The sequence below is a fragment of the Zootoca vivipara genome, chromosome 9, assembly GCF_963506605.1.
Source record: "Zootoca vivipara chromosome 9, rZooViv1.1, whole genome shotgun sequence".
Lineage (NCBI taxonomy): Eukaryota > Metazoa > Chordata > Lepidosauria > Squamata > Lacertidae > Zootoca > Zootoca vivipara.
In genome coordinates, this window is record NC_083284.1 from 51,170,428 (window position 1) to 51,197,995 (window position 27,568).

General features: G+C 46.4%; 3 protein-coding genes across 6 annotated transcripts in view; 2 read left to right on the forward strand and 1 right to left on the reverse strand.

Moving 5' to 3' along the window:
* The first annotated feature begins 216 nt into the window (after window positions 1-216).
* Window positions 217-5,751, forward strand: CDKN2AIP (CDKN2A interacting protein). Of its 3 annotated transcripts, none has more exons than XM_060278731.1 (3): window positions 217-696; window positions 2,156-2,255; window positions 2,801-3,062. In XM_060278731.1, exons 1-3 carry the CDS (start codon window positions 395-397, stop codon window positions 2,918-2,920), a joined length of 522 nt encoding a protein of 173 aa, XP_060134714.1. In that variant the 5' UTR covers window positions 217-394; the 3' UTR covers window positions 2,921-3,062. The 3 variants fall into 3 exon arrangements, with proteins under 3 accessions (XP_060134714.1, XP_060134713.1, XP_034969760.2); XM_060278730.1 differs by having other exon boundaries at window positions 219-696; window positions 2,798-3,062; XM_035113869.2 differs by having other exon boundaries at window positions 222-696; window positions 2,156-2,283; window positions 2,798-5,751.
* A 3,474-nt stretch (window positions 5,752-9,225) lies between these two features.
* Window positions 9,226-16,486, forward strand: ING2 (inhibitor of growth family member 2). Of its 2 annotated transcripts, none has more exons than XM_060278732.1 (2): window positions 9,226-9,374; window positions 12,819-16,475. In XM_060278732.1, the coding sequence occupies exon 2, from the start codon at window positions 12,965-12,967 to the stop codon at window positions 13,487-13,489; it is 525 nt and encodes a 174-aa protein (XP_060134715.1). In that variant the 5' UTR covers window positions 9,226-9,374; window positions 12,819-12,964; the 3' UTR covers window positions 13,490-16,475. The 2 variants fall into 2 exon arrangements, with proteins under 2 accessions (XP_060134715.1, XP_034969162.1); XM_035113271.2 differs by lacking the exon at window positions 9,226-9,374 and adding an exon at window positions 10,458-10,889 and having other exon boundaries at window positions 12,819-16,486.
* A 6,116-nt stretch (window positions 16,487-22,602) lies between these two features.
* The window catches only part of LOC118084041 (uncharacterized), a 39,189-nt gene continuing 34,223 nt past the window's right edge, over window positions 22,603-27,568 (reverse strand). The window contains exons 29-32 of the mRNA XM_060278253.1: window positions 27,089-27,295; window positions 26,519-26,613; window positions 24,188-24,309; window positions 22,603-23,765 (exon numbers count right to left, since the gene is read on the reverse strand). Coding sequence (XP_060134236.1) covers window positions 23,527-23,765; window positions 24,188-24,309; window positions 26,519-26,613; window positions 27,089-27,295 — 663 coding nt within the window. The 3' untranslated portion in view covers window positions 22,603-23,526. The remainder of the gene's footprint in view (window positions 23,766-24,187; window positions 24,310-26,518; window positions 26,614-27,088; window positions 27,296-27,568) is intronic.

Here is a 27,568-nt window from a genome sequence, read left to right on the forward strand (position 1 = left end):
TGTATTATGCTCCTGCCTTGCACGCAAGAGGTAGCCGTATGAAAGCCGGAAGTGGTGACAACACCCTTGCCTTCCCCACCTTCTTGGATCAGCAAAGGGCTATGGGAAAGAAACGCGGCTTTTTATCAACATCCTCAGGGGCCGGCTGTCGGCGCCGGAAGTGAAGTCATAATGGCTAGCCGGAACTCGAACTTGTGGGCATGGCCTCTTCTTATACGATCATCTCCGGTGAGGGGATTTTGAGTATCCGCCACAGGCGCCGCAAGCCAGTTCGGGCGGAAGCTGGGCCGTTGCCCAGCGCTACTTCCCGGGCCTGCCGTGAACTGTTCCCTGTCGCGGAGAGCGAGCAGCGGCAGGAGGCGACTTCCCGCCGAGCACCTCGCCCCTGTGGCCCATGGCCGGCGGGGAGGCCGCCCCAGCGGCGGGGCCCGACTCCGAGCCCTGCCGAGGGGGTGAGAAAGTCGGGGGAGCCGGCGACGCCGGGACGGGCTGGGTGGAGAAGTTGCGCGCGGAGTGCGAGCCCGAGGGGCACTGGCAATACCGCCGGGAGTTCTTGATTCGCAACGCGGAAGGGTTGCCCTTGTCACCGGGCGGGGAAGACGGCGGTGGGGAGGACGGCGAGGGAGACAGCGTAGAATTACGGCGACTGACCTCGCTGTCTATGGTGTGGGCCAACCATGTCTTCCTGGGATGCAGGTGAGTCGCTGGCGGGAGAAGTGAAACCTAAAAGCGTTTCGTTTGCGTGTAATTTGCACGTTCCTTTAAGGGTAATTAGTTTCACAAGGAGGAGGAGGAGTTCCTTAAGATGTCATAAATCTAAGAAGGAAAAAAAGGCATTCTCCGAATGTTGCTATAAATCTTTGTTGTTGTTTTTACAAGTCAATGCACATATTTTTGCAGCCAGCTTATGTGCTAAAATAACATTAATCCTCCATTTTTGAGCAAAAACTGCAAGATCATTTTCTGCCTAATTGTATTAACTGTATTATCATATTCATATCACATGTTTCTTCTGTCATGAAGCTCAGGCTGACATACATGGAATTCCCAGGTGATCTCCATTGAGGCACTGACCAGGACCAAACTTGTTTACCTTTAGTAAGGTAGTTGCCTGGTGTACCTGTAAGTTGCTGTAGTCCCACAAAACCCTCATTATATTGATCATGTCCTGATTTGACCATATAGGCCAATTGTGCTAAAGCCTGTACTTGCTTTAATTTTGCAACCTGTTGTTGTTCAGAACTGTGGTGCTTATAAGGCTTTGTAACAGCCAGATAAACCAAACAAACTTACCTTCTATTTTGGCTGCCCCTCCCCTTTGTTAATCTAGATCAGGCATCCCCAAACTCGGCCCTCCAGATGTTTTGGGACTACAACTCCCCATCATCCCTAGCTAACAGGACCAGTGGTCAGGGATGATGGGAACTGTAGTCCCAAAAAAGCTGGAGGGCCAAGTTTGAGGGTGCCTGATCTAGATTCTGAGATGAGAGGCAAGCTTGTTACTCTGAATACACATTCTGTGACTAAACAGTGCTAAGACTCTAATAACCTTAGCATTGAGTTCTTCTTGTCTAGGTCTCATTGTTCTGTCTTTCCAAACGTCACCCTGAATGGCAGATAAATTGCTCTTAGCTTCTTGAAACATTTTTAGGCAGAACATAAGAGGTCTCTAGTTTTACACAATCAACTGGGTCCAGGTGGAGTTAATCACATTTAGTCACTGAAATCAATAAGATTAAAGTTGAATGATTATCTTTTCACATTGGGCTTAATGAGGCCTAATTAGACGTACTTTTGTATGGATCTGATCCATCCTTATATCAGTGCACTGAAAAATGGTATTACTATTCCACAACGCAGATATCTGGGGTTTGGAGAGTGCCTCAAACTCTGAGGCATCAAAAGTTTGTTTAAAGTATTTTAATTGCTTTTTAGAGCCAAGCAGTCATGCAGCCAGGTGTCTGGAAACATTCTGACTGCCCCCTTTTCTTCTTCTCATGAGTTCTTATTTGACTATTGCTTGGGGTGTGTGGAGGTGGAATTGGCAATATATACAATCCAGATAACATGTATGTGTTGGTAGCTGTCTTGAGAATCAGTGAATAGGAACTAAATTTTTCTCAAAATGTTAATTGCAGCTGCCTTTTCCCTTCAGGTATCCTCTGCAAGTGATGGAAAAGGTTATGGACATGGCTGCAGGCATCACAGTGACCAATGCTCCAACCCACACTCTGAGAGATGAACTGGTTGCCAAGGTGAAACGAGGCATATCCAGTAGCAATGGTTAGCAGATAATAGCTGTGCAAATACACATAGGAGCATATTAAATGAATACATGTTATCCTCTCAAAAATGTCAGCCAACATTCTTTAAATTGTCAGTTATGTTGATAATATTATTAATATTTCATCTAACTCATTTTGCTTTGGTAAATCTTATAATCAAATAAGTGTAAGGTGAATTTGATTTAATTCATGTAGAAATGTTAACTGTCATGAGACTGTTATGCTTCATACTATTCAATTTGCTTTCCTAGTAGTTTTATGGCAATTGTGAGCAAGGAACTTTATTTTGAGCTAAACTACATACAATAGGGTATGATGCTTTAAATGTACCTCTTTAAAGCAGACAGTTCTTAATTATATGCCTATAAAATTCCTGCAGAGGCCATTAATTGTAAGACTTTAAGATAACTCACTTTCCTTGACTCTGTCTCTAAAGTGTGTGTTGGATTGTGATAAGGACAGTTACACTTACTCTGAATTACAGACATAATTTGTTTGTACTTTTTTTTTAGAAGGGCCAGAAGGCCCCTGCAAGAAGCGTGCTGTTGGCACAGAAAAAGCTTCTGAAATTACTGGCAGTGATGCAGAATCTACAAAGCCAGAAGAGCCCATGGAAACAGATACTAATCCTGTGAAGAAGACAGGAAAAGAGGCAGCAAAAAATGCAGAAAAGTCACTTTCTTCAACTGCAGCCCAAAAGGTAGCACCTGCAGCATCTTCAGCTGTAGCCGAAAAGGAAGCACCTGCAGCAGCATCAACAGTGGTTGAGAAGACAACGCCTACGGCTCCAGTCTCTGCAGCTCAGAAGGTAGCACCTGTAGCCTCTTCGACTACACCTCAGATAGTAGCACCCACAGCATCCTCAACTGCAGTCCAGAAGGTAGCATCTGCAGCTCCAGTCTCCGCAGCCCAGAAGGTAGCACCCGCTGCATCTTCAACTGTAACAAGAGTAGAAGCCAGAGTTGCTAATTATGAATCTACAGCAACCACCAGGCACAAATCAGCTGTGGCTTCTTCTTTGCCTGGCCCTGAATCAAAGTTGAATTACTGTTTAAATAAACCTTCAGAATCCAAATCTGAAAACACATTAGCATCTGAAAAGAAAGGCATATTGGAAGATACAGCAGCGTTAGCTTCAAAAAGCAGCTCACACACAAGTGTGGTTCCTGCCAAAGTGCCATGCAAATTATTAACAAGTGAAGACGCAAAAGAGAGGCAACCATTTTTCAATAGACTATACAAAGCTGTTGCTTGGAAGTTGGTTGCTGTTGGAGGGTTCAGTCCCAATGTCAATCATGTAGAACTCTTAAACTCATCCATTCAGTCTGTAAAGGCAACATTAGATGTTGAATTTGTCCCACTGAAAGAGCTGGCGGATTTACCTCAGAATAAAAGCTCTCAGGAAAAAGTGGTGTGTGAACTGAGATGTAAATCGGTGTATTTGGGTACTGGCTGTGGAAAAAGTAAGGAAAATGCCAAAGCAGTTGCTTCAAGGGAGGCACTGAAACTATTTCTCAAGAAAAAGGTAATTGTGAAATTATGTAAAAGGAAGTACAAAGGAAGGGAGATTGAAGATTTGGTGCTTCTTGATGAAGAATCAAAACCATTAAATTTACCTCCAGCTTTAAGAAATCCTCAAGAAATATTATAAAACAGTGAAACAGTCACTGTTTATACTAGCAAATAATGTTCTATCACAAATAACTTGATTACTTTTTGTACACTGTATTAGACTCCCATATATTTTGTATTTTTCAGTTTTGAGAATTTTTTGTTCTTTTCACTCAGTAGCAAATGTAAATAATTTGTTATAGATGTAAAGCGTGCTGAGGTATGCCTTAACATATATAGCACATTAGTGTGCTGTTTTTATTTGCTAAATAGTATACCAGGTCTTCTATTTTTACGGAACAATTAAGGTACAGTTTGCTGTTCAGTCTAATTTTCTAAATCCTACTATTTAGTATCAGTAATGCTCACTTCAGAACTCATCCTTTTTAGCTGCGAACAGATTTGTAGACAAGAACCATTGTATCTGGATTGTAGAAGGTTGTCTAAAAGTTTCAATCAAACCTTTAATCACCTGCTTCATGTGTTGCTCAGAATGTTCATATGCCTGTTTTAAGAAAAGTCAAATTTGATTTGACTCAAGATAGTTGATTTGAGTATTTTAATGAAGTAGTAATATTTTAAATTTTAATTAAATGATATGCTGGTCCTATTTAATATCATACTTGCAAATTAACAGTCAATAATCACCAAATTACTTCTATCACTAAACATTTCTCTAAGCAGCTTTGACTTATATTTTGTGAGAAATACCATCTTTGCTTTTTTTCTAATAAATGCAGCTTTCTATATTAAGCAATTATTTATGTCTGTGTAATTTGGGATTTAAAAAAAGATTTTATGAAATATTCTGCTTCCATTTCCTTTAACTAATGATATATGCTTATAACAGATATTTACTCAGTCTTAAACACACTAGTATTAATTTGCAAGTTCAACCACTCAAATTAAATGCTAATTTTATTAAAACCTGCACTGCATTATGACTTGGGCTTGTCAGCAAGTATTAGCTAAAAGGTGTTGCATTCACATAATGAATCTCATCTAAAGTTCTGCACTGCTGTGATGTCTGCACATAGGTCTACATGTACAGGCATTGTTCTGTTACCTCCATGTTAGTAAATGTTCTCTGAACAGTGAAATGTTCTCACAGCACTGATGGAGCATTTCCCATCATCTGTTAATTTTCTTCACACAGCACTGCTTTGAATGTTGCTGTGCCATTTAATAAATATCCCAAGGCAACAGCTACCTATGCTAATTCCAGGATCTGGACCAAAGCTGTAAGATGGGAAGCAAGACAGCATTTATTGCAGCCGAATGAAATACTAGTAGTAAATTACAACAGAGCCCTTCCTGAAGTTGCTTAAATAATTCTGCTCACCTCAGCAACAGAACACGCAATGGCTTGGTCTTAAGGAAACTTATGGAAGGAACATTTCTGTTCCTGCGGCCACCTCTCTCACCCTGTGCTAAGTCTCTGGAGAGTTGGAGAGCCCATCCTGAACTGTGAGATGGGATACCAAGGAGTGATAGGGGGAGGAAGAGAGGAAACACTCCTTTCACAAACTTCCTTACGTTGACTTAGGATCCAACTCATTATTGAAATTTTTACAAATTGATTTCAAACGCATTTTAATAGAATGTTGTGTAGTAGGGGTTGCTGACTTCTTAGGGCCCATAAGCACATTTGCAAACCTGAGAAATGAATGTGGGTTCTGTTGAAGGGAAGGCCTTGTTGGGCACATCTGCACCTGCAAGTGCCATGTTGGTGACGCCTGTTCCTGAGCAATAGTGGGTAAAAATGAATATGTGGCAGCCGATTGTTTGTTAAAGAAAGGTAGACTCCTTTGTAAGAAAAAAAACCTCATTCAAATAAAGATATTTTCAGTTGTTTGGCTCCTGTTCAAACTTAATGAGTTAAACTTCTTTCAAAAGACTATTGGGAAAACAATTTTGATTTCAGTTTTTATTTGTGCAACATGGTAGATTGTACAATACACAAACACCACTCATGAGAAGAGAAGATTGGCAGAAAAAGTAGCATAAAATGTGTATTTCTTTGTGCTTCTTTAATTTGGCCTTGTATAATAATATGTGCTTGTTAAACAAAAAGCACATCTTCAGCCAGCATTTTGCTACAGAGGTGAATAACCTTTTTCAGGTCACATTCGCTTGTGGCTACCATTCCTAACCAAGGTCATAAGTGCCTGCTGGATTAGGCCACTGAACCCTCCAATCCAGCAGTCTGTCCCTACAGCGGCCAACCAGAAGCCTGTGGGAACCCTGCAAGCAGGACGCGAGTGTAACAACACACTGCTCATCTGCAATCCCCAGCAGCTATTATTATTATTAATTTATACCCCGCCCATCTGGCTGGGTTTCCCCCCACCACTCTGGGCAGCTTCCAACAAATAGCAAAATACATTAAAATATCACAGATTAAAAACTTCCCTAAACAGGGTTGCCTGTATTCAGAGGCATACTGCTTCTTGTGAGTGGAAGTAAAACTGCTTGTGGCTAGTAGCCATTGACAGCCTTATATTGCCAGCAGCAGGCAGAGTCACCCCACACACTTCCTTACACACCCTTCTAGCCTCTCGCTTGCATATGATCTAGCACAGGCAAACTTTGGCCCTCCAGATGTTTTGGACTACAATTCCCATCTTCCCCAACAACTGCTCCGGTTAGCTAGGGGTCATGGGAGTTGTAGGCCAAAACACATGGAGGGCCACAGTTTGGGGATGCCTGATCTAGCAGTTTCCACTTTAAAAAAGGAGTCATTGGTGAGAACTGCAGTATCAACTTCAGGTAAAGCTTTGGCTACTTGCATCATTCTGCCCATAGAGCTAGAAGTTTTAGACTAACACATTCCTTGACTTCCATTTTAATTCGGGGTCTCTATTTTACACCGGTACAGAAAAGTGTAATGCATCTGTATGGAAGTGAGTGGAGCACAACCATGTCCTCTGGTGGACTGAAGTAGCCAAGGTAGTTGGCAGTTTTAATTAAATTTATCATTGCTACAACCTGCTACAATTCTGGTGGTTGTACTGTGTTAAGAGCTACAGAATATTAGACTCATGAGGTCTACCCCCATGTCCAGGGACATTCCCATTTTCATATGTGCTGGACTAAACAAGCAGTGCAAGGGCATCACTAGCAGATGGTGTATGAAAGGATGTACAGGCAAAGTACTTTTTCACCTTAAAGCTGGTGTTTGGTTCAGTGAGAAGTGTCAGACAGTACCAGAAGACGCACTGGCTCCAGTGTTTGCTACATGGGACATCTGGGCTCCAGTGTCTGCTTCTGCTACCACATTTCAAGTAGAAGGTTAGGAAATAACTTGCAATCACTCTTCACACTCAAACAATTTATGTTTAAGGGCAAGCACCTGGTCAACAGGTTGAGGAGAGGGATTCACCTGCCAGGACAAGACACACACACACACAACCCTAGCTGTGCTGCCTCTCAGCCTCCCCTGAGGGGTACCACTGGGTGAGTGCTAGCAAGAGAAGGCAGCGGCTCCTCTTGCTGCTCTTTGGTGCACTCTTGCCTACACTCTCCCTTTGCACACAGCAAACCCAACACACTCCTCCCGTCCAATGCTGCTCAGTGGGTGGGCAACAAAAGTGACTGCTCCTTGCTGCTGCTCCACCAAAAGTTGCAAGGTAAGACTGCTGTTCTACTGCTGTTGCTTCAGATGCTTATCTAATACATTGGAACGGTGGTGAGTGGAATGTTCCATTTACAAACAAAGGAGGGGTCCTCAAGCTTTTCTAGCACTTAAACTTTCTGAGTTCCCCTCCCTTTCCAGTAGTTTTTTTTTTGGGGGGGGAGGGTGACAATTATTTAATGAAGCATGAATGGCACTCTGCACATGCTCAGATATTCTCTTTTAATTCCCACAGCGATCAACTTCGTTGGACTGGTCATGTTGTGCGGATGCCTGATGATCGTCTTCCAAAGCAACTACTCTATTCCGAACTTAAAAATGGAACGCGTAATGCTGGCTGTCAACAAAAAAGGTTTAAAGACTGTCTAAAGGCAAATCTTAAAAAATGTAGTATAAACACTGACACCCGGGAAACACTGGCCTGCGAGCACTCCAGTTGGAGAACAGCCTTTACCAAAGGTGTCGTGGACTTTGAAGACGCTCGAACACAGGACGCAAGGGAGAAACGTGCTAAGAGGAAGGCACGCTTGGCAAATCCACACCGTGATCAACTCCCGCCTGGAAACCAATGTGGAAGGACGTGTGGATCCAGAATTGGCCTCCACAGTGAGTCACTTACGGACTCAATATTAAAACCGTGTGATCGCCAAAGAAAGAATTTTTTATATGCAAAATAAGCAAAAACACCAGGATCTCGAACAGTAAGTATAACCTTGTGAGCCATGGATTCAAATAAATGTTTTCAATGGGAAAACAGCAGGACCAGCCCTATACATTTTGGCACCGGATTGGCCTACCCCGGCCCCTGCCAAGGGAAATGGGGCTAGGGAAGATGGGCATCAAAAACATCAGGAGTAGGGGGGCGGTATCTGACGCCCCGTGGCCGCACCTGCAGCGAGCTCATCTCAGTCTATACAGCCACAACCTAGAAGTTTTCAGCTGACGGATTTTTTCCTCCGCTTCTTAAAGTCAGTAATGGGCGGGGCGATGAGTTATATTTGCATACTATCTGCATGCACGTTTAGCATACGCACCCAGAGCTTCTGTAGTAAAGAACTGCCGCCCACCACAATCGCCCACATAAAAAAAACAGAGAGAAAAAGAGAGAGGAGAGGCAGAACCTCCGCACTACGATTTTATATAAAATAGAAAAAGATTTGCATTTCATGTTGCTCGCCATGACCTGGGAAAAAGGCGCTTCTTGAAGCCTTTATATAGCCTCTGTCAGCGTGAGTTTCTTGTAGGGTGTTCTAAAGACCTGCTTTCTAGGCTACGCGCGGAGAACGCTTGTTTCTCTTGGGCCCCTGGGCCCGCCTAGGGGAAAGTCCCCGGACCCTGGGCAGAGAGTGCCGCGTGCTTTGCAGCGCGCAACAACCCGTCTCGCGAGCCCACGTTGATTCCGCCAAGAAGCCCTCAGGGCCGAGCGGGTGGGCGCGGGAGGGGCCTCTCGTCACCTCCATAGTCACGCAGGTAGTGCGCATCGCCGCGCCAACAGAACGGGGCTCATTCTCAGAACGCCTTTTTTTTTTTTGACAAGTGCACCAGTAGACTAGGAAGGGTCATCTAGTCCAACGTATGGGGATTGAACCCGCGACCTTGGCGTTATCAGCACCACCAATAACAGCATCAGCCTTACTGAGTTCCGTAGGACTGACTACCTGAGCCTCCCAGCAGTAATTTGTCTCAATTCCTGCTCGATTTGATTTTGATTATTTTTTTTAGCGTGTTGTACTTGTTTGATGTGTTATTTCGTGCAGTTTCCTCGATAGTCGGTTCACTGGAGTTTACTACCGTATGTGTGCCTGGACTTGCAGCTGGAAACTTCCAAGTCCCACTCATTTCAGGTGCGGGGTAATTTCTAATTATTATAATATTATTATAATATTGTAGCTCACGTAGCAAGGCGAGCAGCACACTACGACCAGGTTACTTTTCTCTCTGCATAAATCTGTTTCGAGAGCATAAAACCGGAAGTGGAGTCCAGAGACCCTCGAAGCAAGGGCGATCAGACCATTGACGAAGTAGGTTTGGGAGCTGGAGGCGGGTGGCGCTGTGGGTTAAACCATAGAGCCTAGGGCTTGCAGTTCGAATCCCCGACGGGGTGAGCTCCCGTTGCTCGATCCCAGCGCCTGCCCACCTAGCAGTTCGAAAGCACGTCAAAGTGCAAGTAGATAAATAGGTACAGCGAGAAGGTAAACAACGTTTCAGTGTGCTGCTCTGGTTTGCCAGAAGCGGCTTTGTCATGCTGGCCACGTGACCTGGAAGCTGTACGCCAGCTCCCTCGGCCAATGACGCGAGATGATCGCCGGAACCCCAGAGTCGGTCAAGACTGGATCTAATGGTCAGGGGTCCTTTTACCTTACGTTTGGGAGCACACTGCAGTCCTGAAGCAGAATATTCCATTCCCCTTCCCCAAGCCCCACGTGGGCGCTCCAGTGTCACTTTCCCTTCTCTCCTCCCCCGCGCCAACTCCCTTTTGTTCCCTCAGCCCTTCTCTCCTCCCTTCCACGCGCCGCTGTCAACAGATTCCGACACAAGTGAAGGGGGAGGCAGGGGGGGAGCGTTCGGTTTCTCCGGCTTCATTTCCGTCCCTCTCGGCAGCGGATTGACTGGACGAAAAAAGTAGGCGGGTTCTGATAAAGAGTGTGTGTTGTGTGTGGAGAGACTGATCGTTCCGTTGACACCAGGCACTGGCAGGAAGGGAAGGAGGGGAAACAGTAATGCATGGAGCGGTGTCTCTTTAAGTTGAGACCCCACCCTTCGTTTTCCGCGTTTGCCTCCTGACGTTCCGTCCGTCCAGACCAATCGCGTCGGGCGTGAGGGGAAGGCGGGAGAATGCGAACCGGCCGCTCCTTATAAGGACAAGGCCTCGCGCATGCGTGCTCCGCGGTACAAAAAAAAAAAGCGAGGAGGAGGAGAGGGGGGGCGCGGAAGGGGAAAAGAGGCGGGGAGTTCCAAGTGAGGGAGGAGGTTTTCTTTCGCCTCGGCTGCCCGCGCCGATTAACAGAAGCGGCCGGAGGGGCTTCCTTTCCCTCCCCCCTCCCCATCGCTCGAGGGCCCCGGGTCCGCTGAGGGGGAAGCGGGGTCGCTGTCACGTCGCGTAATGATGTTGGGGTCGCCGGGGCAACAGCCTGGGGGGGCGGGGTCTGGGGCGGCGGCGGCGGCTGCCGGTTCTGCCGCCACTGCAGCCGGCGGGGCTGGCGGCGGAGTGTCCGGATTCCCGTGTGGCGGCGGCGGCGGCGTGTCGGAGAGGATCCTGGCGCGCTACGTGCAGGACTACCTGGAGTGCGTCGAGTCGCTGCCGCTGGACATGCAGAGGCTGGCCTCGCTCCTGCGCGAGATGGACACGCGCTGCCGGGGTGAGTGGGGGGGGGGAAGAGCGGGGAGGAGGGGGCGATGGCGGGGGAGGCCACGGCGCTGCTCCCACCCCCTCCGCCCCCTCCAGTCCAACCGTCCTTGCTTTGAAAGGAGGAGGGGCGTCCACGCCTCACTCGCCGCCTGCCAGGCGCCCGGAGGGGCAGGAAAATGGCCACGCTCCGCCAGCACCCACCCGCCTTGGCCCTCGGGACGAATTTGGGGGTGGGTGGGCGCTGAGGAATGACCCTCGGCACTTGGGCCCCCGCGGGCTTGGACCACCCACCACCGCCCTCATTTCTGTCCGCGCACACCCTGTGACGCGAGCCGGGAGGGGACGGCGGACGACGGGGCATGCCCTCTGTCACCTTTTTTTTTTATAAAAAAAAAGTCCAAGTTCACGAGGGACGGAGGTTCAGTAGCAGGACCCGTGTGATGCCCGAGACGCCTCCGTGGTGGTGGTGGGGTCTTCGGTGGGATGCATCGCCCGAGAAGTTCCGAGATGCGAACTTCGAAATTGTTCTCGGTTTTTCCTTGGTTGCGCAGGGAGACGTCTCTGCAAAGTTGAGTTGTTGTTTCAAATGCAGTGCGGCGATCACCCACACATGCACACACCTGCACACAGTTGCACACCACCCGTTTCCTAGGTAGGGCTGACAGGGCTAGATCAGCTAGGTAGGCAAGTTTTGGGGCTGAGTTTAACTATCATTTGTATCAACAGACTACAGTATACATGTGGTACATAAAGTGCTTTTTTTCTTTTTAGTGTTTGTGGCAGATGGGTGAAGAGCATATACTCAAGGCCATTTACTATTATTTGTTCCACTTGCAACCAAGGGCTATTCCCCCATCTTTTTACATGGTTTTAGTCTGTTTTTATAACCAAAATACAAATTGAGCAGGTAGTAACTCCTCCAGGCAAGTGAAGCAAACAAGAAGACTTCTGCACTGCAAGGGGTTGGACTAGATGATACTCTTGGTCCCTTCCAACTCTACAATTCTATGATGTTGTGGTCTCTTGTGCATGATGTTAGAATGTGGATGGAGGTGTTTGGGGAATGGTGTCTTTTCCTCAATATAATTTTTTTTTCTCCAACTCCCCTGCAAAACGGAGCTGGGAAACCTGTTTTTGTTGTTGTTTTTTTTCTCCAACTCCCCTGCAAAACGGAGCTGGGAAACCTGTTGTTGTTGTTGTTGTTGTTGTTGTTTTTAGCTGAGGGCCACATTCTTTTGTAGGTAACCTTCCAGGGGGCACACAGTGGGTAGGGCTAGAGGTACAAGTAGGCAAAGCAGTGGGTATGACTCTTGCCTTTGTACAGCAGGCTACATTCTAGCCATACAGAATCTGTATGTTTTACACAAGCATTTCTCTATTCTCCATCCATACAAGCAACGAGGCATTGCCATAGTTCTAGAATGCATTCCCACTAGGCAAAAGCAGAGCAAGGCTGATGAACAGTGGCCTGGGGAGAGGTTTGGAGGGTCACATTTGGGGTCTAGACCTGAGATTCCCCACCTCTTGTAAATTGACAGAAATAGCATTTTCAGTACGGTACTTCACATGTGGAAAAATGCAGCTTACCATTTCAAGGTAGGATGTCGGGAGAGAAAAGAACTAGAAAAAACAAACTTGCTTTCCCCCCTCCCCTATGAACACCAGATTTAATTATGTCACTTTATAATGCTCACTTGCTAAATGACACATTAATCTCTAGATGCTTTTAAAAAACTTCCTTGTATTTTGGAAGCGGTCTTGGACAGATTTGTTTTTGCATCTTAATGTGTTACTATCCTTTGAAAGTATATGCTTTATTAAATAGCCTCTGATATGTACTATTCATATTTTTAGTACAAGATTAGCATTTGTCAACTTGAAAGGAGTGACTTGAAGGATTCTAGTTCATAATACACTTATTCTCACTTCTTTTTAACAGAAGCGTTAAAAGAAATTGATGAAGTCTATGAAAAATACAAGAGTGAAGATGATCCTGCTCAGAAAAAGCGTTTGCAGCAGCATCTTCAGAGAGCCCTGATCAACAGTCAAGAGCTTGGTGATGAGAAAATCCAAATAGTCACTCAGATGCTTGAGTTGGTAGAGAACAGAGCCCGGCAAATAGAGTCCCAGTCTCAGTGTTTCCAAGATCTGTCAGATACAGAGAAGCCCACCGAAAAGTCAAAAGTGGACCCTTGTCTACCAGAAAGATCTTCACGAAGACCACGTCGACAGCGCACCAGCGAAAGCCGTGATATATGCCATATAGCAAATGGAATTGATGAATATGATGACCAGCCCCCTAAAGAAAAGAGATCCAAATCTGCTAAGAAAAAGAAACGCTCTAAAGCTAAACAAGAAAGGGAAGCTTCACCAGTAGATTTTGCAGTAGACCCTAATGAACCAACTTACTGTCTTTGTGACCAAGTGTCTTACGGGGAAATGATAGGGTGTGACAATGAACTATGTCCCATTGAATGGTTTCATTTTTCATGTGTTGGACTCACTTACAAACCGAAGGGGAAATGGTATTGTCCTAAGTGCAGAGGAGACAATGAGAAGACTATGGATAAATGTACAGACAAATCCAAAAAAGATAGAAGATCGAGGTAGTCGATGCTCTGAATACATTGAGAGCTGCGTAGTTTTTAAAAACTGTTTAATAGGCAGACCCGTATTTTAGAATAATGCATAAAACTATGCAATATTTTTTACAGTCTGTAGTACTAATGGAGTATTAATAGATGTTAGTACTTTTGTGCTTTTGAATATTCTGCACTAAAATAACCAAATTCTTCGAACAGGGTCACATGGGAGTAGCACAAAGGGGATTCAAGAGTTCTTGGTCCCTCACTCTTTTTAATTGCAGAATTATGGTGATGCCTGATGAGGATGGACTGGAGGGATAATCATGTTAAGACTGGTATTTTAACATCTGTTGCAGTTGTAACTTTAGTCCATTATAGCTCATTCTGCTGAGAACACTTTCGTTCTATGACGCTTTTAGACTTCAGAGTCTTAAAAGATCATATTTAATTGGGGTTAATCTAGTGTTACATTTTTAAGTCTTTCGGGGTGAAAAGCCAACATTCTTCCTTATTGCCTTCCTTGTGATTTCTGTATATGTCACTATGTTAATCTTGTGGTGATGAGGTTAGAAGCCTTTTTAGGGACGGTATATTAAACAATAAAATACGATGGCTAGAAGCGTTCTACTCAGCATTACAAAGACAGTCCTGAACTGAGGCTACTTGATTTTCCCATTCTGTTCCTTTCCATCTTTTAACTCATGTTGTGCCATCTTGCCACTGACTTCTTGGATGATGGCAGGAACATACAATCATGTTGAAAAGTTTACAGGTACAATGGATGCGTAAGTACTATAATATCTATAAGTCCTTGGACAAGTTATAAGAGTTTCCCTGGACTAGTATGTTAACTGGCTTTCGTGCTTTCTAGGCTCTTGGAGCTGAGGAAAGTTCAGTACAGTAGTAGTAAAAAGAACTGCCCTCTTATAGAAGAGGCATACAATAGATGTAGATGTAGACAAAAGGAACTCTGTTCCTCAAAAGCGTAGTGCTTTTTGTAAAACCTTATACATAAGGAACCAGGACTTATTTTTGGAGCAGACAATAATTGAAGGTGTTCCAAAACTAGATATTATTTCTTTAATTGAGTTCTACATGCCAAATTTGATGACAAACAGCTGTAACCTCTGTCTAGCTGTCTAACATACTACTATAGGTTTTTCTAAACGAGGTTTTTTTTTCCTCTGGCACTTGAGAGGGATCTGTTTGCATTTCACAGAGTTTATAATGTGCATGTGAAGCAATAGCAATGTGAATGAAATGGAATAAACAGCCCGATAATAAATTCACATATCTTCAAACTCTTGTTTCTGCAACAACAAACTGTGCCACATTTCTGTGGCAGTTAAAAGTTTTTGTGGTTTAACTGATCTTTGAAAAAGTTCTGGATACTTTCACACACAAAAAAAGTTATCACGAACTCTGACCAGATACTGCACTTAAGGTGGACATTTTTCATTTTGTAAGGGTGAGTAGCAGCATCTCTGGGATGTTATATAGTACCTAGTTTAACTGGGAACTGCTATTGTTGTTAGGTGTCGGGTTTTATCAGCTGAATCGTTACTTCTGTATTCCATAGAGGAATGGGACACTTGTTTCAACTGATTCTGAAACACTGTCTCACAATTTCGTTGATTGTGAACTATCTCCCAGTTAAAAAGTAACAGTCTTCTTCCATAAATAATATGTCTTCTATTCAGGGTCTTTGGGAAAAACAAAATGCAAGTTCAGATAGATGTATTTATTTTGGATGTCTAGTTGTTTCTCCCCAGTGTCCTGAACATAATAATGCAATGAGTAGGAAAATTTAAGTCCCAAGGTACTAGCATGTTGAAATTCTAAGAAAGAGGACATATTTTGAACAGTGACTTGATCCCAGCTGATTGAAGGAGACTTGGGAACTGCTTTTGGATTTATTCGCTCCTGTGTGCTTAACACCATATTCAACACCTTCCACTGATTGTAAAACTACTTGTGCATTTCAGATCTGTTTCTAGGCATTATAATTCTGCAACCAGGTAATGGTGTACATTAAATATCTGCACTATTCCTAAACTTGGAATGCCCAGACTAGCGTCTGCAATTCCTGTGTCTCCTCTGCTTCCAATTGACAACCTGACTCTTAGCCCTATCTTAGCAAAATGATAATGTTTCCCATTTTTAAGAAATTGTCATTGCTATGAACTAATGATTTTAAAATAAGTTTGCTTGCTGTGGTTTGACAATCTCCCTCTTGGTTCTAAATTTCGTAAGCCTGGGCACATGCAAATAAGAACTGTGCCACTGAAGTGTATCAATTACTTGGATCTAATATTTTGCATGCTATGTTTTATGAATAAAAACCATTTTGGTTGTAAAAATGGAACAGAACATTTTTATATTGCCCCCCTTTTCAGTAATGCACACAGGCTGGGATCCAAAGAAACCTGTACATGTATAATAAATGTTTTTGTGCATGTGGAAAGAAGTCAGTTTTCCCTTTCACACTGCATTCTCCATTTGCCTCTCAAAATGTCACTCCAGGGGTACCTTGACATAGGGTGGAGTGAGACTGGAAGTCTCCAGTGCATGCCTGGAACACCCCACACAGCTCTTGAGCTCCTAGGTTCTGTAATATTCTTTTATTTGTATCTGACAAATGGTACTGAAATAAAGCTATAAAAGTACTGGAGCTCTGATGAAAACCATCATAATAGGTATGAATGCTGAGATTCCTTCTGACTTGCTTGGCTTATATGCTTGAGTGAGACAAGTAGTATTCTTCCCTTTGAGTGTCCCTAAATTTAGCAGCATATAATGACAGGAAAGAGGGAAGTGGGAACAGTAAGAAATAAACGTAATTTCATAATTTAAGCCATTCTATGCTGTATCATGTTGCACTTACCTCTTAAAACTGCATCTCACAGAATAACTAGAAAGGGCATTCATTGATGAAAGTGGACATCTGAATGAATTCCTAAACAGGTTGATCAGAAATTGTTGTACCTATGCTTCCTTATAAATAAACTGGTGTTCTACCACACAAAGCTGACTTAAGTACAGTATGTGCCAAAGAGATATTGTGAGGGACAAGTGATACAGGGAAGTCCCTCCCATCTTAAGTTCCAGCCCATCCCCAAGCACTGGAGAGAGTAGGGAGAGCTCTGCCTCTAGCGGAGAGTCAGGAAGTGGGGTCCGAGGCTCAGGCAAGGTTGCGGAGCCCATGCACCAGGTGGGACAGGAAGTGGGGGGCCCGTGGGGAAGGCCAATCCCCCCAACTCCCGAATTGCGACGCAAACGTAGGGGGAAGAGGTTGGGTCTCCCAAAGCTTCTGTGCTGGAAGAAAACGCGCCAATCGCCATTCGGAGGTTCTGACACCTCACCTTAAGGATGCATATTTACCGCTCTGAACACTGTAAATAATCAGCACTTAATAAAAGCCTAAAAAGACCATGCTGGAGTCGTTACTCTAGAGTAGCCATATCAGGCCCCCTGACAGCAACCTCCGAATCTTTTTTTTGGCTACTTTGGAGTGCCGCGATGAGCGCGCAAGAGGCTGAGCATTGGAGGCTGGAGGCTGAAGCAGCGAAGCAGGAGCTACGGAACCTTACAGCGCAGGCACAGCAGCAATTGCATGCCGCTCAGGAGGAAGCGCGCGGGGCGCAGGAGGAGCTGAACAAGCTGGTGGACCAGGTGAGGACAAAAGAGGAGACTGAGAAACAGCTAAGGGTGATGGTATTAGACCTGCAGAAGAAGTTGGAAGAGGAAAAAGCCGCTAGAGGTGGGGGGGCGCCCCAGCCGCAGCTAGTCCAAGTGAGAAGGGGACAGAGCCTAGTCACCAAGTTTAGCGGCGACCCTAGGGAGTACCTAGGATTTGAGACAGAAATAAATTATGCGCTGGAATTGCATGCAGCAGAATTCCCAGATGACGCGCACAGAGTCTCCTTTATCATAGAGCATTTGACGGGGGCCGCCCGAGAATGGGTAAGACCGCTCATCGCGCAAAAAAATCCTTGCATGAAGAACGCAAAACTATTTCTAGAAGCTTTAAAAATAATGTACGCTAGTGACAGTGAAATGGAGGCCACTAAAGAGGAGCTTCATAACTTAACACAAGGAAAATCGACAGTTAGGGACTACTGGGCGAGATTCACCATGCTGGTGCACAAACTGGGGTGGGATCTGCAAAGTGAGCCAGTGAAATCAGCCTTCTACCTGGGTTTGCACGCAGACGTTAAGGATGAGCTGGCGAGAGGTCCTAAACCGCGAACTATGGATGAGTTAAGCAAAGCGGCGCTAGCGGTGGGGGTGAGACAGGAATCCAGATGGAATGACAAACAAGCGACGCGCGCAGCAAAGCCTTGGTTCCCACGCTCCCAGGACAGACCACATCACCAAACCCCACCCCAGGGCCCGCCCCCAGACCCGCCCAGACCAAGCCCAGAGCCGGAACCGATGGAGATCGGTGGAGCGCGCGGGCTTTTCAAACCCCGGCGGCGCCAAGACGCAAGGAGGGAAGAGGCGGGAATTGCTTTCTCTGCAACTCCCCCCGGCATCGCGTCAGAGACTGCCCTCATCGCAGGGAGTGGCAAGGAAAGGCGGGAACGGTTGTACCTTCCCCCACTGAAGCAGCACCACAGCAGGGAAACGAGACAGCCTGGCTGCAGGAGACAAGGGGCAGCAGCCAGGCACAGTTAGCACAAACCGGCCCCAACCCACCCACCCGCACAGCGAGGAGCAGCGACAGCCCATCCCCCCCCCCAGAGCAGGGGTGGTTCTAGAAGTGACGATAACGCTCCCAAATGGCTATCCCCTGACGGTACTCGCGTTAATTGACAGTGGTGCATCAGCCAACTTCTTCTCGAGAAACTTTGCAGAAGAGCACCAGATCCAACTTCTGCAGCTGGATTTCCCCCTGCACGTCTCCACCATTGACGGCAGGGAGTTGCTGGGGGGGGCCATCACCCACCAGACCCCCCCCCATGAGAATGACGGTGGGACGACACTCAGAGACACTGGCATTCAACGTCACCACCATCTCCGACCCCCCCATCGTCTTAGGCATGAGCTGGCTGGCGCGCCATGACCCCTCCATCAGTTGGCACCAGAGATGCATCACGTTTGGATCGGACTTTTGTCTGGAGCATTGCATGCAACGCCAACCTGGGGAGGGGCCTCCCATCGCCACAGTGGCCACCATGCACGTCAAGGGGGGTGAGGCAATACCCAAACCGTACTGGGACCTACAGGAGGTCTTCAGCGAAGCGGAGTCCGACCACCTACCCCCACACAGGTCCTTTGACTGTCAAATCAACCTGGTGCCAGGGGCCATGCTACCCCCAGCCAAGCTGTACTCCATGTCAGATCAGGAACTGGAGGATCTGAGGGAGTTCATCGACAAGAACCTCAAGCGGGGGTTCATCAGAGAAAGCAAGGCAGCAGGGGGCAGCCCGGTCTTCTGGGTGGACAAGAAGGACACGCAACAGCGCCGTCTGGTGGTGGATTTTAGACGGCTCAATTCCATGACGGAACCGGTGGCTTTCACAATGCCCAGAGTGGATGATCTGCTGACAGCGGCACGCAGGGGCAAGATTTTCACCAAGCTAGACCTGAGGGGGGCGTACAACTTGATCAGGATCCGGGAAGGCGATGAGTGGAAAACCACGATGTTCACGCCACTGGGCTCTTTTGAATATCTGGTCATGCCCTTCGGTTTTCAAGGGGGCTCAGCATGCTTCCAGGCCTTCATGCACCACGTCCTGGGGTCCCTCCTCTTCAAGAAATGCCTGGTCTTCCTGGATGACATCCTTATTTACTCCAATGACCCAGAGCAGCATGTGCAGGATGTCAGGGAGGTGTTGCAGCGCCTGAAAGAGAACCACCTGTATGTGAAGCTGGAGAAATGCAAGTTTCACACCAGGGAGGTGGACTTCCTAGGTTACAAGCTGTCAGACGAGGGGCTAGCAATGGATAAGGACAAGGTGCAGGCCATCCTGGACTGGCACAGCCCCAGGACGCGCAAAGGTGCCCAACGCCTACTAGGCTTCGCCAACTTTTACAGGAAGTTCATCAAGAACTTCTCTCGCGTTACGGCTCCCATCACGGACTGCCTAAGAGGCAAGCAGAAGTTCAGGTGGACTCCAGAGGCGCAAGCAGCGTTCGAAAGCCTCAAGAGGGTGTTCGCTTCCGACCAGAACCTGTTCCACGTGGTGCAGGATGCGCCCCTACGCGTGGAAACCGACGCTTCAGACAGGGCTTTGGGAGCGATCCTGTTGCAACTGGATGCCAACAGAGAGTGGAGACCCTGTGCCTTCTTCTCCAGAAAGCTGACCCAGCCAGAACGCAATTACACGGTGTTTGATAAGGAGCTTCTCGCGATCCACGCTGCGTTCCAGCATTGGAGACACTTCCTTGTGGGCGCCAAGCATCCCATTCAGGTGTGCACGGACCACAAGAACCTGGAGTTCTGGAGAACGGCCAGGGTGCTCAACCAGCGGCAGATACGATGGGCAGAGTTCTTCTCGCACTTCAACTTCTCCATCCACTACATACCGGGGGAGCAGAACGTCAGGGCGGATGCCCTCTCCCGCAAGCCGGAATACATGGAGGAGGAGTTGCCACCAGCACCCCGGCACATTTTCCCCCAGTCCGCATGGGCCTGCGGAGCAGCAGTGGTAAGCGAGGCAGAGCTCACAGCACTGACGGCAGCAGATGAGTTCGCCACCCGCATCTTCAGAGAGCTGCGAGGGGGGAGGGAGCGGGCAAAAGACTTTGAGGAAAGGAGGGGTTTGCTTTTTTACAGGGGAGCCCTGTACCTGCCCACCAAACAGCTAAGAGGTAAGGTCCTCAAGCAGATGCACGACAACCCGACGGCGGGTCATTTCGGAAGGGACAAAACCACTCACCTAGTCATGAGACACTTCTGGTGGCCAGGGGTGCGGGAGGATGTGAGGGATTATGTAAGGGGCTGTGACACCTGCCAGCGAGCAAAGGTGGTCAGAGCGCCACCAGCAGGTTTGCTGGAGCCATTAGCTACACCGCACAGGCCGTGGGAAGTAGTGTCCATGGACTTCATCACAGACCTGCCGTCGTCCAGGGGCAAGACCGCAGTGTTGGTGGTGGTGGACCTCATGTCCAAAATGTGCCATTTTATACCGTGTGCCAGGGCAGTCTCGGCAGAAGAGACGGCCAAACTGTTTGTTGACCACGTATTCAGACTGCATGGATTGCCTTTAAGAGTTATTTCGGATCGGGGCCGCCAATTTGTTTCCAGGTTCTGGCGGCGGCTAATGAACCTCCTGCAGGTGGAGGTCAGCTTGTCTACGGCTCGGCACCCGCAGACCAATGGACAGGCGGAGCGAGTCAACGCCATTCTGCAGCAGTACCTGAGATGTTACGTCAGCCAGAGGCAAACGGACTGGGTGGATCGCCTGCCACTGGCAGAGTTTGCCTACAACAATGCGGTGCACGTCTCCACAGGGGTGTCGCCCTTTAAGGCCAACTACGGGCGCGACCTCAGATCTTTCCCGGAGAGGGAGGGGGAGGAGGAGGAAGAGGGCCCACAGGCAGAGGATTGGGCAGAGGACCTGGAGACGGTGCACCAGCAGCTCAGAGAACACTTGGAGAGGGCCAAGGAAGCGTACAAGAAGGGGGCAGATCGCCACAGGCGACCGGGGGAGGTCATCAGGGTGGGGGACAAGGTTTGGTTGTCCTCGGAAGGTCTTCCCACCAGGGGGCGATGCAAGAAGTTAGCACCCAGGAGGCTGGGCCCCTTCACGGTCACGCAACAGGTCAACCCGGTAGCCTTCAGGCTAGCACTGCCTGAGGACATGAGAGTGCACCCAGTGTTTCATAGATCCCTGCTGTCGCCGTACAGAGAAAGCACCAGGTTGCGGGACAGTGATCAGCCTCCAGAGGGAGGGGGGGAGACGGGAGACGCCCGACGACTCAATGAGGCAACGGAGATTTTAGACTCACGGAGAGGGGTGAGAGGGCTGGAGTACCTTATGGCATGGGAGGATACTCCGCCGTCCCACAATGAGTGGATACCGGCCACGGAAGTACCTGAGGAATTTTTAGTGGAAGAGTTCCACGCCCTTTTCCCCCACAGACCCAAGCCCTGGCACATGGAAAGGGAGGAGGAGGGGGAGGGGCGGGAGGAAGGGAGAACAGGCAGCAGCTCTCCATGGAGATGGGAAGCGGAATTTGAGGATACGGAAGAAGAGGTGTGGGTTTCACCAAGGTCGACTACGTCAGAGGCAGGAGAAGACTGGCAGAACATTTTTACTCCCACCAGCTCTGACGCCACAGACTTTTTGGGATTCCAGTCTTCTCAGGGGGAGAGGGAAAGATCGCCAGATTGGGGGGAAATTTTCACACCCACAGGCTCTGACACCACGGACTTCTTGGGGTTTCACTCGTCCCCAGCAAGCGGAGAGCCCTTAGGGAGGGGGGGAGAGGAGCCTGGGAGGGGGGTGGATGTGAGGGACAAGGGATACAGGGAAGTCCCTCCCATCTTAAGTTCCAGCCCATCCCCAAGCGCTGGAGAGAGTAGGGAGAGCTCTGCCTCTAGCGGAGAGTCAGGAAGTGGGGTCCGAGGCTCAGGCAAGGTTGCGGAGCCCATGCACCAGGTGGGACAGGAAGTGGGGGGCCCGGGGGGAAGGCCAATCCCCCCAACTCCCGAATTGCGACGCAAACGTAGGGGGAAGAGGTTGGGTCTCCCAAAGCTTCTGTGCTGGAAGAAAACGCGCCAATCGCCATTCGGAGGTTCTGACACCTCACCTTAAGGATGCATATTTACCGCTCTGAACACTGTAAATAATCAGCACTTAATAAAAGCCTAAAAAGACCATGCTGGAGTCGTTACTCTAGAGTAGCCATATCAGGCCCCCTGACAGATATGGTTGAGGCTAGTGTTTATGTCAATGCCTATAAGGAATAAGCTGTGCCCACAAAAGCCAAGCAGGGATGAGAACAAACACAGTCCTGTTTAAAACGATACTTTGAGATATTCAGATGGAGCAAAATCAGCTGGACCCAACTAAATTAGTTAACAGAATTTCTCATTGTTAGTAGTACTAAGACGAATGTATTACTCTAGCTTCTTTTAGCTTTAGATTAGTATGATATCAAATGCATATTCATAATGCAATAGCCATTACCCAGTATCATCCAAATGTTTGCTATCATTTTAATTTATCAGTAAATATTACAATAGAATATCAATATTTCGATTGAAACATTCTGATTATATCTTTTACAAAATCGCTGAAATCTATTATCATTGTCATAACAATTCTTAAAGTTGATAGATAACCCTTTCCTACCTTTATGAAACCTAATCAAGCACATGAGCTTCACCATGTGTGTAGTATATATGTATCCCAATTACTTTTTGCTGCTCCTTAAAAAAGGGGACCGCTTCCTTCTACGTATTCTGTTAAAATCAAATTATTCATCCATTTCCTGACATTTAGGGCACAAAATATCTACTATATCAGCCTTGAGATCACAGATATTGTTGGGCTTCAACTCTCACCAAACCTCAGCCAGCTTAGCCAATGGTCAGGGATGATGCGAGTTTTGGTCCAGCAACATTGGGAGCTCAAGGCTAAATAAAGCAGCTCTATATAACCCAACACAAATGGAACTAGTGACTTGGGTGTTTTATCCCTGATAATCTCTGTTTGGATCCTTAGACAATGCAATCAATATAAGTTCTTACTGATGCAGAAGGCCAGGAAACATCTGCCAATAGCAAACTAAAAGTAGGTATTTTTGTTTGGGCAAGATTATAAACCAACTAAGTTACAGAGTAAGGTAAAAAAGGACCCTGGACTGTTAAGTCCAGTCAAAGGCGACTATGGGGTGCGGCACTCATCTCGCTTAGACTAGACCCATTAAAATCGACACAAGCTCATTGATTTCCCTGGGTCTGTTCTGGGTGACGATCCAACATTACAGAAATGCAAAAGTATTTTGTACCAGTTCTCCCGAATCAATGGATATCTTGTAATATACTCTCTTTAAAAAAAGCCATTGAATTGTGAATGCTAGCTTCTTACTTGGTTAAAATTTTGGCTTTTAAATAACTTCAGGTTCTTCTTCACTGCTTGAGGATTCCTCTCCAAACAAATCTTTTCCTGTTGAACTTGCAGCGGTGTTGGTGCTCAGCATTTTCAAAGTAATGAGAGTAGGGTTGTCACTCAAACCTAAAAGAACTGTGTTTCTATCAAACGCAACTGTCATGCAGGAGATTTTGCTGTCTGGTGTAAAGACTGATATAACTGTGCCACTTTCCAAATCCCAGATACTGACTTCACCTAATGGGAAAAAATACGCATAACATCACATTATGTCCTGCTAAGGCACAGCATTGTGAATTCTCCCTCCTTTCCCATCAGTCGTAATAGCAACCCATTCATGTTGGTTAAATCTATGGATGCTGAATAGAAATCAATATTTCTTTCTGGTTTCCCCCTTGTTCAAAGGGTTAGGGTGGCTGAAAAGTTAAAAATCATGCCAACATTGAAAGGATTTCCCCTTTTTAATTTATAAAGTAATCATTTCAGAGGCCAGGTCTTTTACCTTTGCTTTGCCATTAAATGTTTAAAGTAACCATTGTAAGCAAATAAAGCAAACTGGGGGAGAAAATTGCATTGAGTTGATTCCCAGCTTAATGCAACAAAAATATTCTAGCCCTACTGCCTCCCAACAGCCTCCACAAAATAAATCTGTCACAAACCTGCAAGGAGAACAGCCTTTGCTCCATCTAATATGTGTAGTTTGCTGTACACAGTTAGATGAAGACCTTCGTAACCTTGAATTAGCTTGTGCCTATGCTTAAACAGATCCCAGATCTTTATCCTAGAATTCACAAAAAAGAGATATCAGTTCTATAGTACTGAGAGTGACAGACAGGGAAATAACTATTTGTATGTAAATGGTGAGCAAATGTTGGTTGTTGTTTTTTTAAAAAGGTGTTGAGTTCACATTTTCTTCAGCTTGCCCTACTGCCCTATTGAATGTTTGTAAATTGGGACATTGGAATACTGGACAACATATTCTAATATGTGGGACATAATGTTCAACAGTCCAGATGCAGATTAGATATTCTTTCACTAAAGACTACTGTACTTAAAAGGGCTGAATAAAGGTTTCCAATCCATGACATACAGCTGTGGATCACTTCTTCATGCCCTCTTTGCTTTCATTGCACCATTTTAAATTTTTGTACAAAAGAATTTGGAACCTAAGCATCCAAAAGTATTTGGAACCTAAAGTATTTGGATCCAAAAGTATTTGGAACCTAAGCATCTCTGCTCCAGGAAATTCACCATACAGTGGAAGCTTGGTTCCAGAACGCCTCTGATATCGTATGTTTTGGCTCCCAAATGCCAAAAACACGGAAGCAAATGCTTCTGTTTTCGAACATTTTTCGGAACCCGAACATGTGACGTGGTTTCTGCTGAGTGCAAGAAGCTCTTGCAACCAATGGGAAGCCGCGCCTCAGTTTTCGAACATTTTGGAAGTCGAACGAGTTTCAGGAACAGATTTCATTCAAGAACCAAGGTACCACTGTATAGGTGTTACAATGTCATCTCACAGTTTAGTTGCCCAAACTTACACAAAGTAATGCCAACTAATGAAACTTGGCAAACGATTGCCCAGAAGTTTAGCTAGTTAACAGCTGTGCAGCTGAATGCTGGACAGTCAAACCTTTCTTGAGCATGTGAATTAAATATATCTAGTCTCTATTACAATTTCTGATGAGATGTAGATACAAAGGATATACTAAAATTTTAGAAAACAAATAGGATTGGAACTAGGGTTAGTCATGCTTGGAACAGTAGAACCATTGGACTTGGTATTTCTTCTCAAAATGAATAGTGGTCTGTAAATTATTTTAATAATATTTTCCCTGTGGTACACAACTTTGATGATAAGGGCTGTATGTGACAGGCCCTGTATGTTCATAGGGAAGCTCTACCTTGTGTTCAGACAACAAGTGGAATGCAGGAGAATTTAAATAGTCTGTGAAGCACAACGGGCCTATCTAGGAGGAAAACAACTTGAATTGGGAAGTTGTAATCCCTTGTACCTGCCCAAAGTAGTTTCTGATCTTTATGAAAAACATCCTGTGTTACTAAATCAAGCATACTGTTTCAGTAAAGGTAAAGGGACCCCTGACCATTAGATCCAGTCGTGACTGACTCTGGGGTTGCAGCGCTCATCTCGCGTTATTGGCCGAGGGAGCCGGCGTACAGCTTCCAGGTCATGTGCAGGGCTGGCTCTAGGGGGTAGGCTGGGTGGCGCGGGGCCAGCAGGGGGGCGCTGCGCGGCAGAGCCGCGCGGCAGCCCACCAGCCGCGTCAAGAAACGGGGCGGGGGGCGCCGGAGCGATCTCCGCACCACGGCGCCAGGGCGCCCAACATGCTTGAGACGGCCCTGGTCATGTGGCCAGCATGACAAAGCAGTTCTGGTGAACCAAAGCAGCACACAGAAATGCTGTTTACCTTCCCGCTGTAGCGGTACCTATTTATCTACTTGCACTTTGATGTGCTTTCGAACTGCTAGGTTGGCAGGAGCTGGGACTGAGCAATGGGAGCTCACCCCGTTGCAGGGATTCAAACTGCCGACCTTCTGATCGGCAAGCCCTAGGCTCTGTGGTTTGACCCACAGCGCCACCCACGTCCCACTACTAGTAATTATATGGAATAATAGAATTGTAGAGATGGAATGGACCTCAAGGGTCATCTAGTCAATATACTATTGATGTCTGAAGAAGGGCTATGTGGTACTTGCAGTCTCTTCCACCAGGAGGGGGAGAGGTGAATCCAATGAAAAATAGGCCTGTGTGTGCTTACTGGTAAATTTTGCTTCATTTAAAAAGGCTTGTCTGTGTGTGCCATGAGGTTTTGCTTCCAAAAGCCTGTAATCAGAACCTGCTACAATTGTGTCCAGCTGTGACACTCTTGCTAAACTGCTCCAGAAAACAATTAATAAGAACTGAGTGATTTAAGGGGGGAGGAACCTATTGTAGGGAAAAAACTACTAAACTTTGGCATTTTGCTTACCTGTTTTCCACCATCACTCCAAAAATTATCCTACTAGCATCATCAGCAATGGCTGTACAGCAGACATTTGGCTCATTTATTAGTCTTTTCCTAACCTGCATTTTTAGGGGAGAGATAAACTATTTTAAATTTGTTGGTTATGTACTTGCTTAGCGCTTCCTAATGTGTAGCACTGCCCTTTCTCCCTTTAGGTGGCAGGCTGGAGTAGTGTTCCAGTACTGTACATTGTTGGTGTTCTACTCTACAGCTTTGGAAGAATGAGGTGTGAAGATATAATGAAGAGTCAGCTGCATCAGCAAACAGAGAGTTGCAGGTCTAGCTTCGGGATAGGGGGGGGGGCAGACCAAGAGGACATCAAGCTCAGAAATTCTAGAACTGGGAATGTTTTCTATCATTAATTTTAAACTGCTGTAAGGAGAGCTTGAAAGAGAGCGGTGCTCAGCAAAAAATCGCTTTAGTTTGCACACCAAGGAAGCTGTGGCTGTTCACTGACTTCTTTTTTTGGGGGGGCATACTCCATAACTGCAAAGCTGGTTCTCTGCCACCTCAAAAGAATTTCAGAAAACATACCTTCCCCATGGGTAAATTCCATAGTGTTACATAGCTGACTTTCTCCTTCTCACTGTAATTGGAGAGCACCAGATAATGGCCGTTATAGGTCAAGGCAGCATTGTGTAAGAAAAGCATGGATTCTCTGCTCTCAAGGGTGTGGAGATGGGACATGCTTTCCAAGCTGAACACTGACAGGTGATGTGCATAGTAGGAACACACAACAACCTAAGAGAAGATAATGGGATGTGTGGATTAATTTTTAGATATTGGGCTATAAATACTTGAGGTGAAATAAAATGTTGGTGCATCTATCCTCTCTTGCAACTAGCAGTCGTATGAAAGGCCTTCGGTACAGTATAAGACAGCTGCACCTATGAGGAATGGAGGGATGAGCTATAACTGTTTACTGCAGGGACTGGCAGAACTACCCACTTCTGTACTATATGCTGCCAATAAGGTACAGGGTACCTCTTCTGCACAAACAGAAATCCCTCCAGG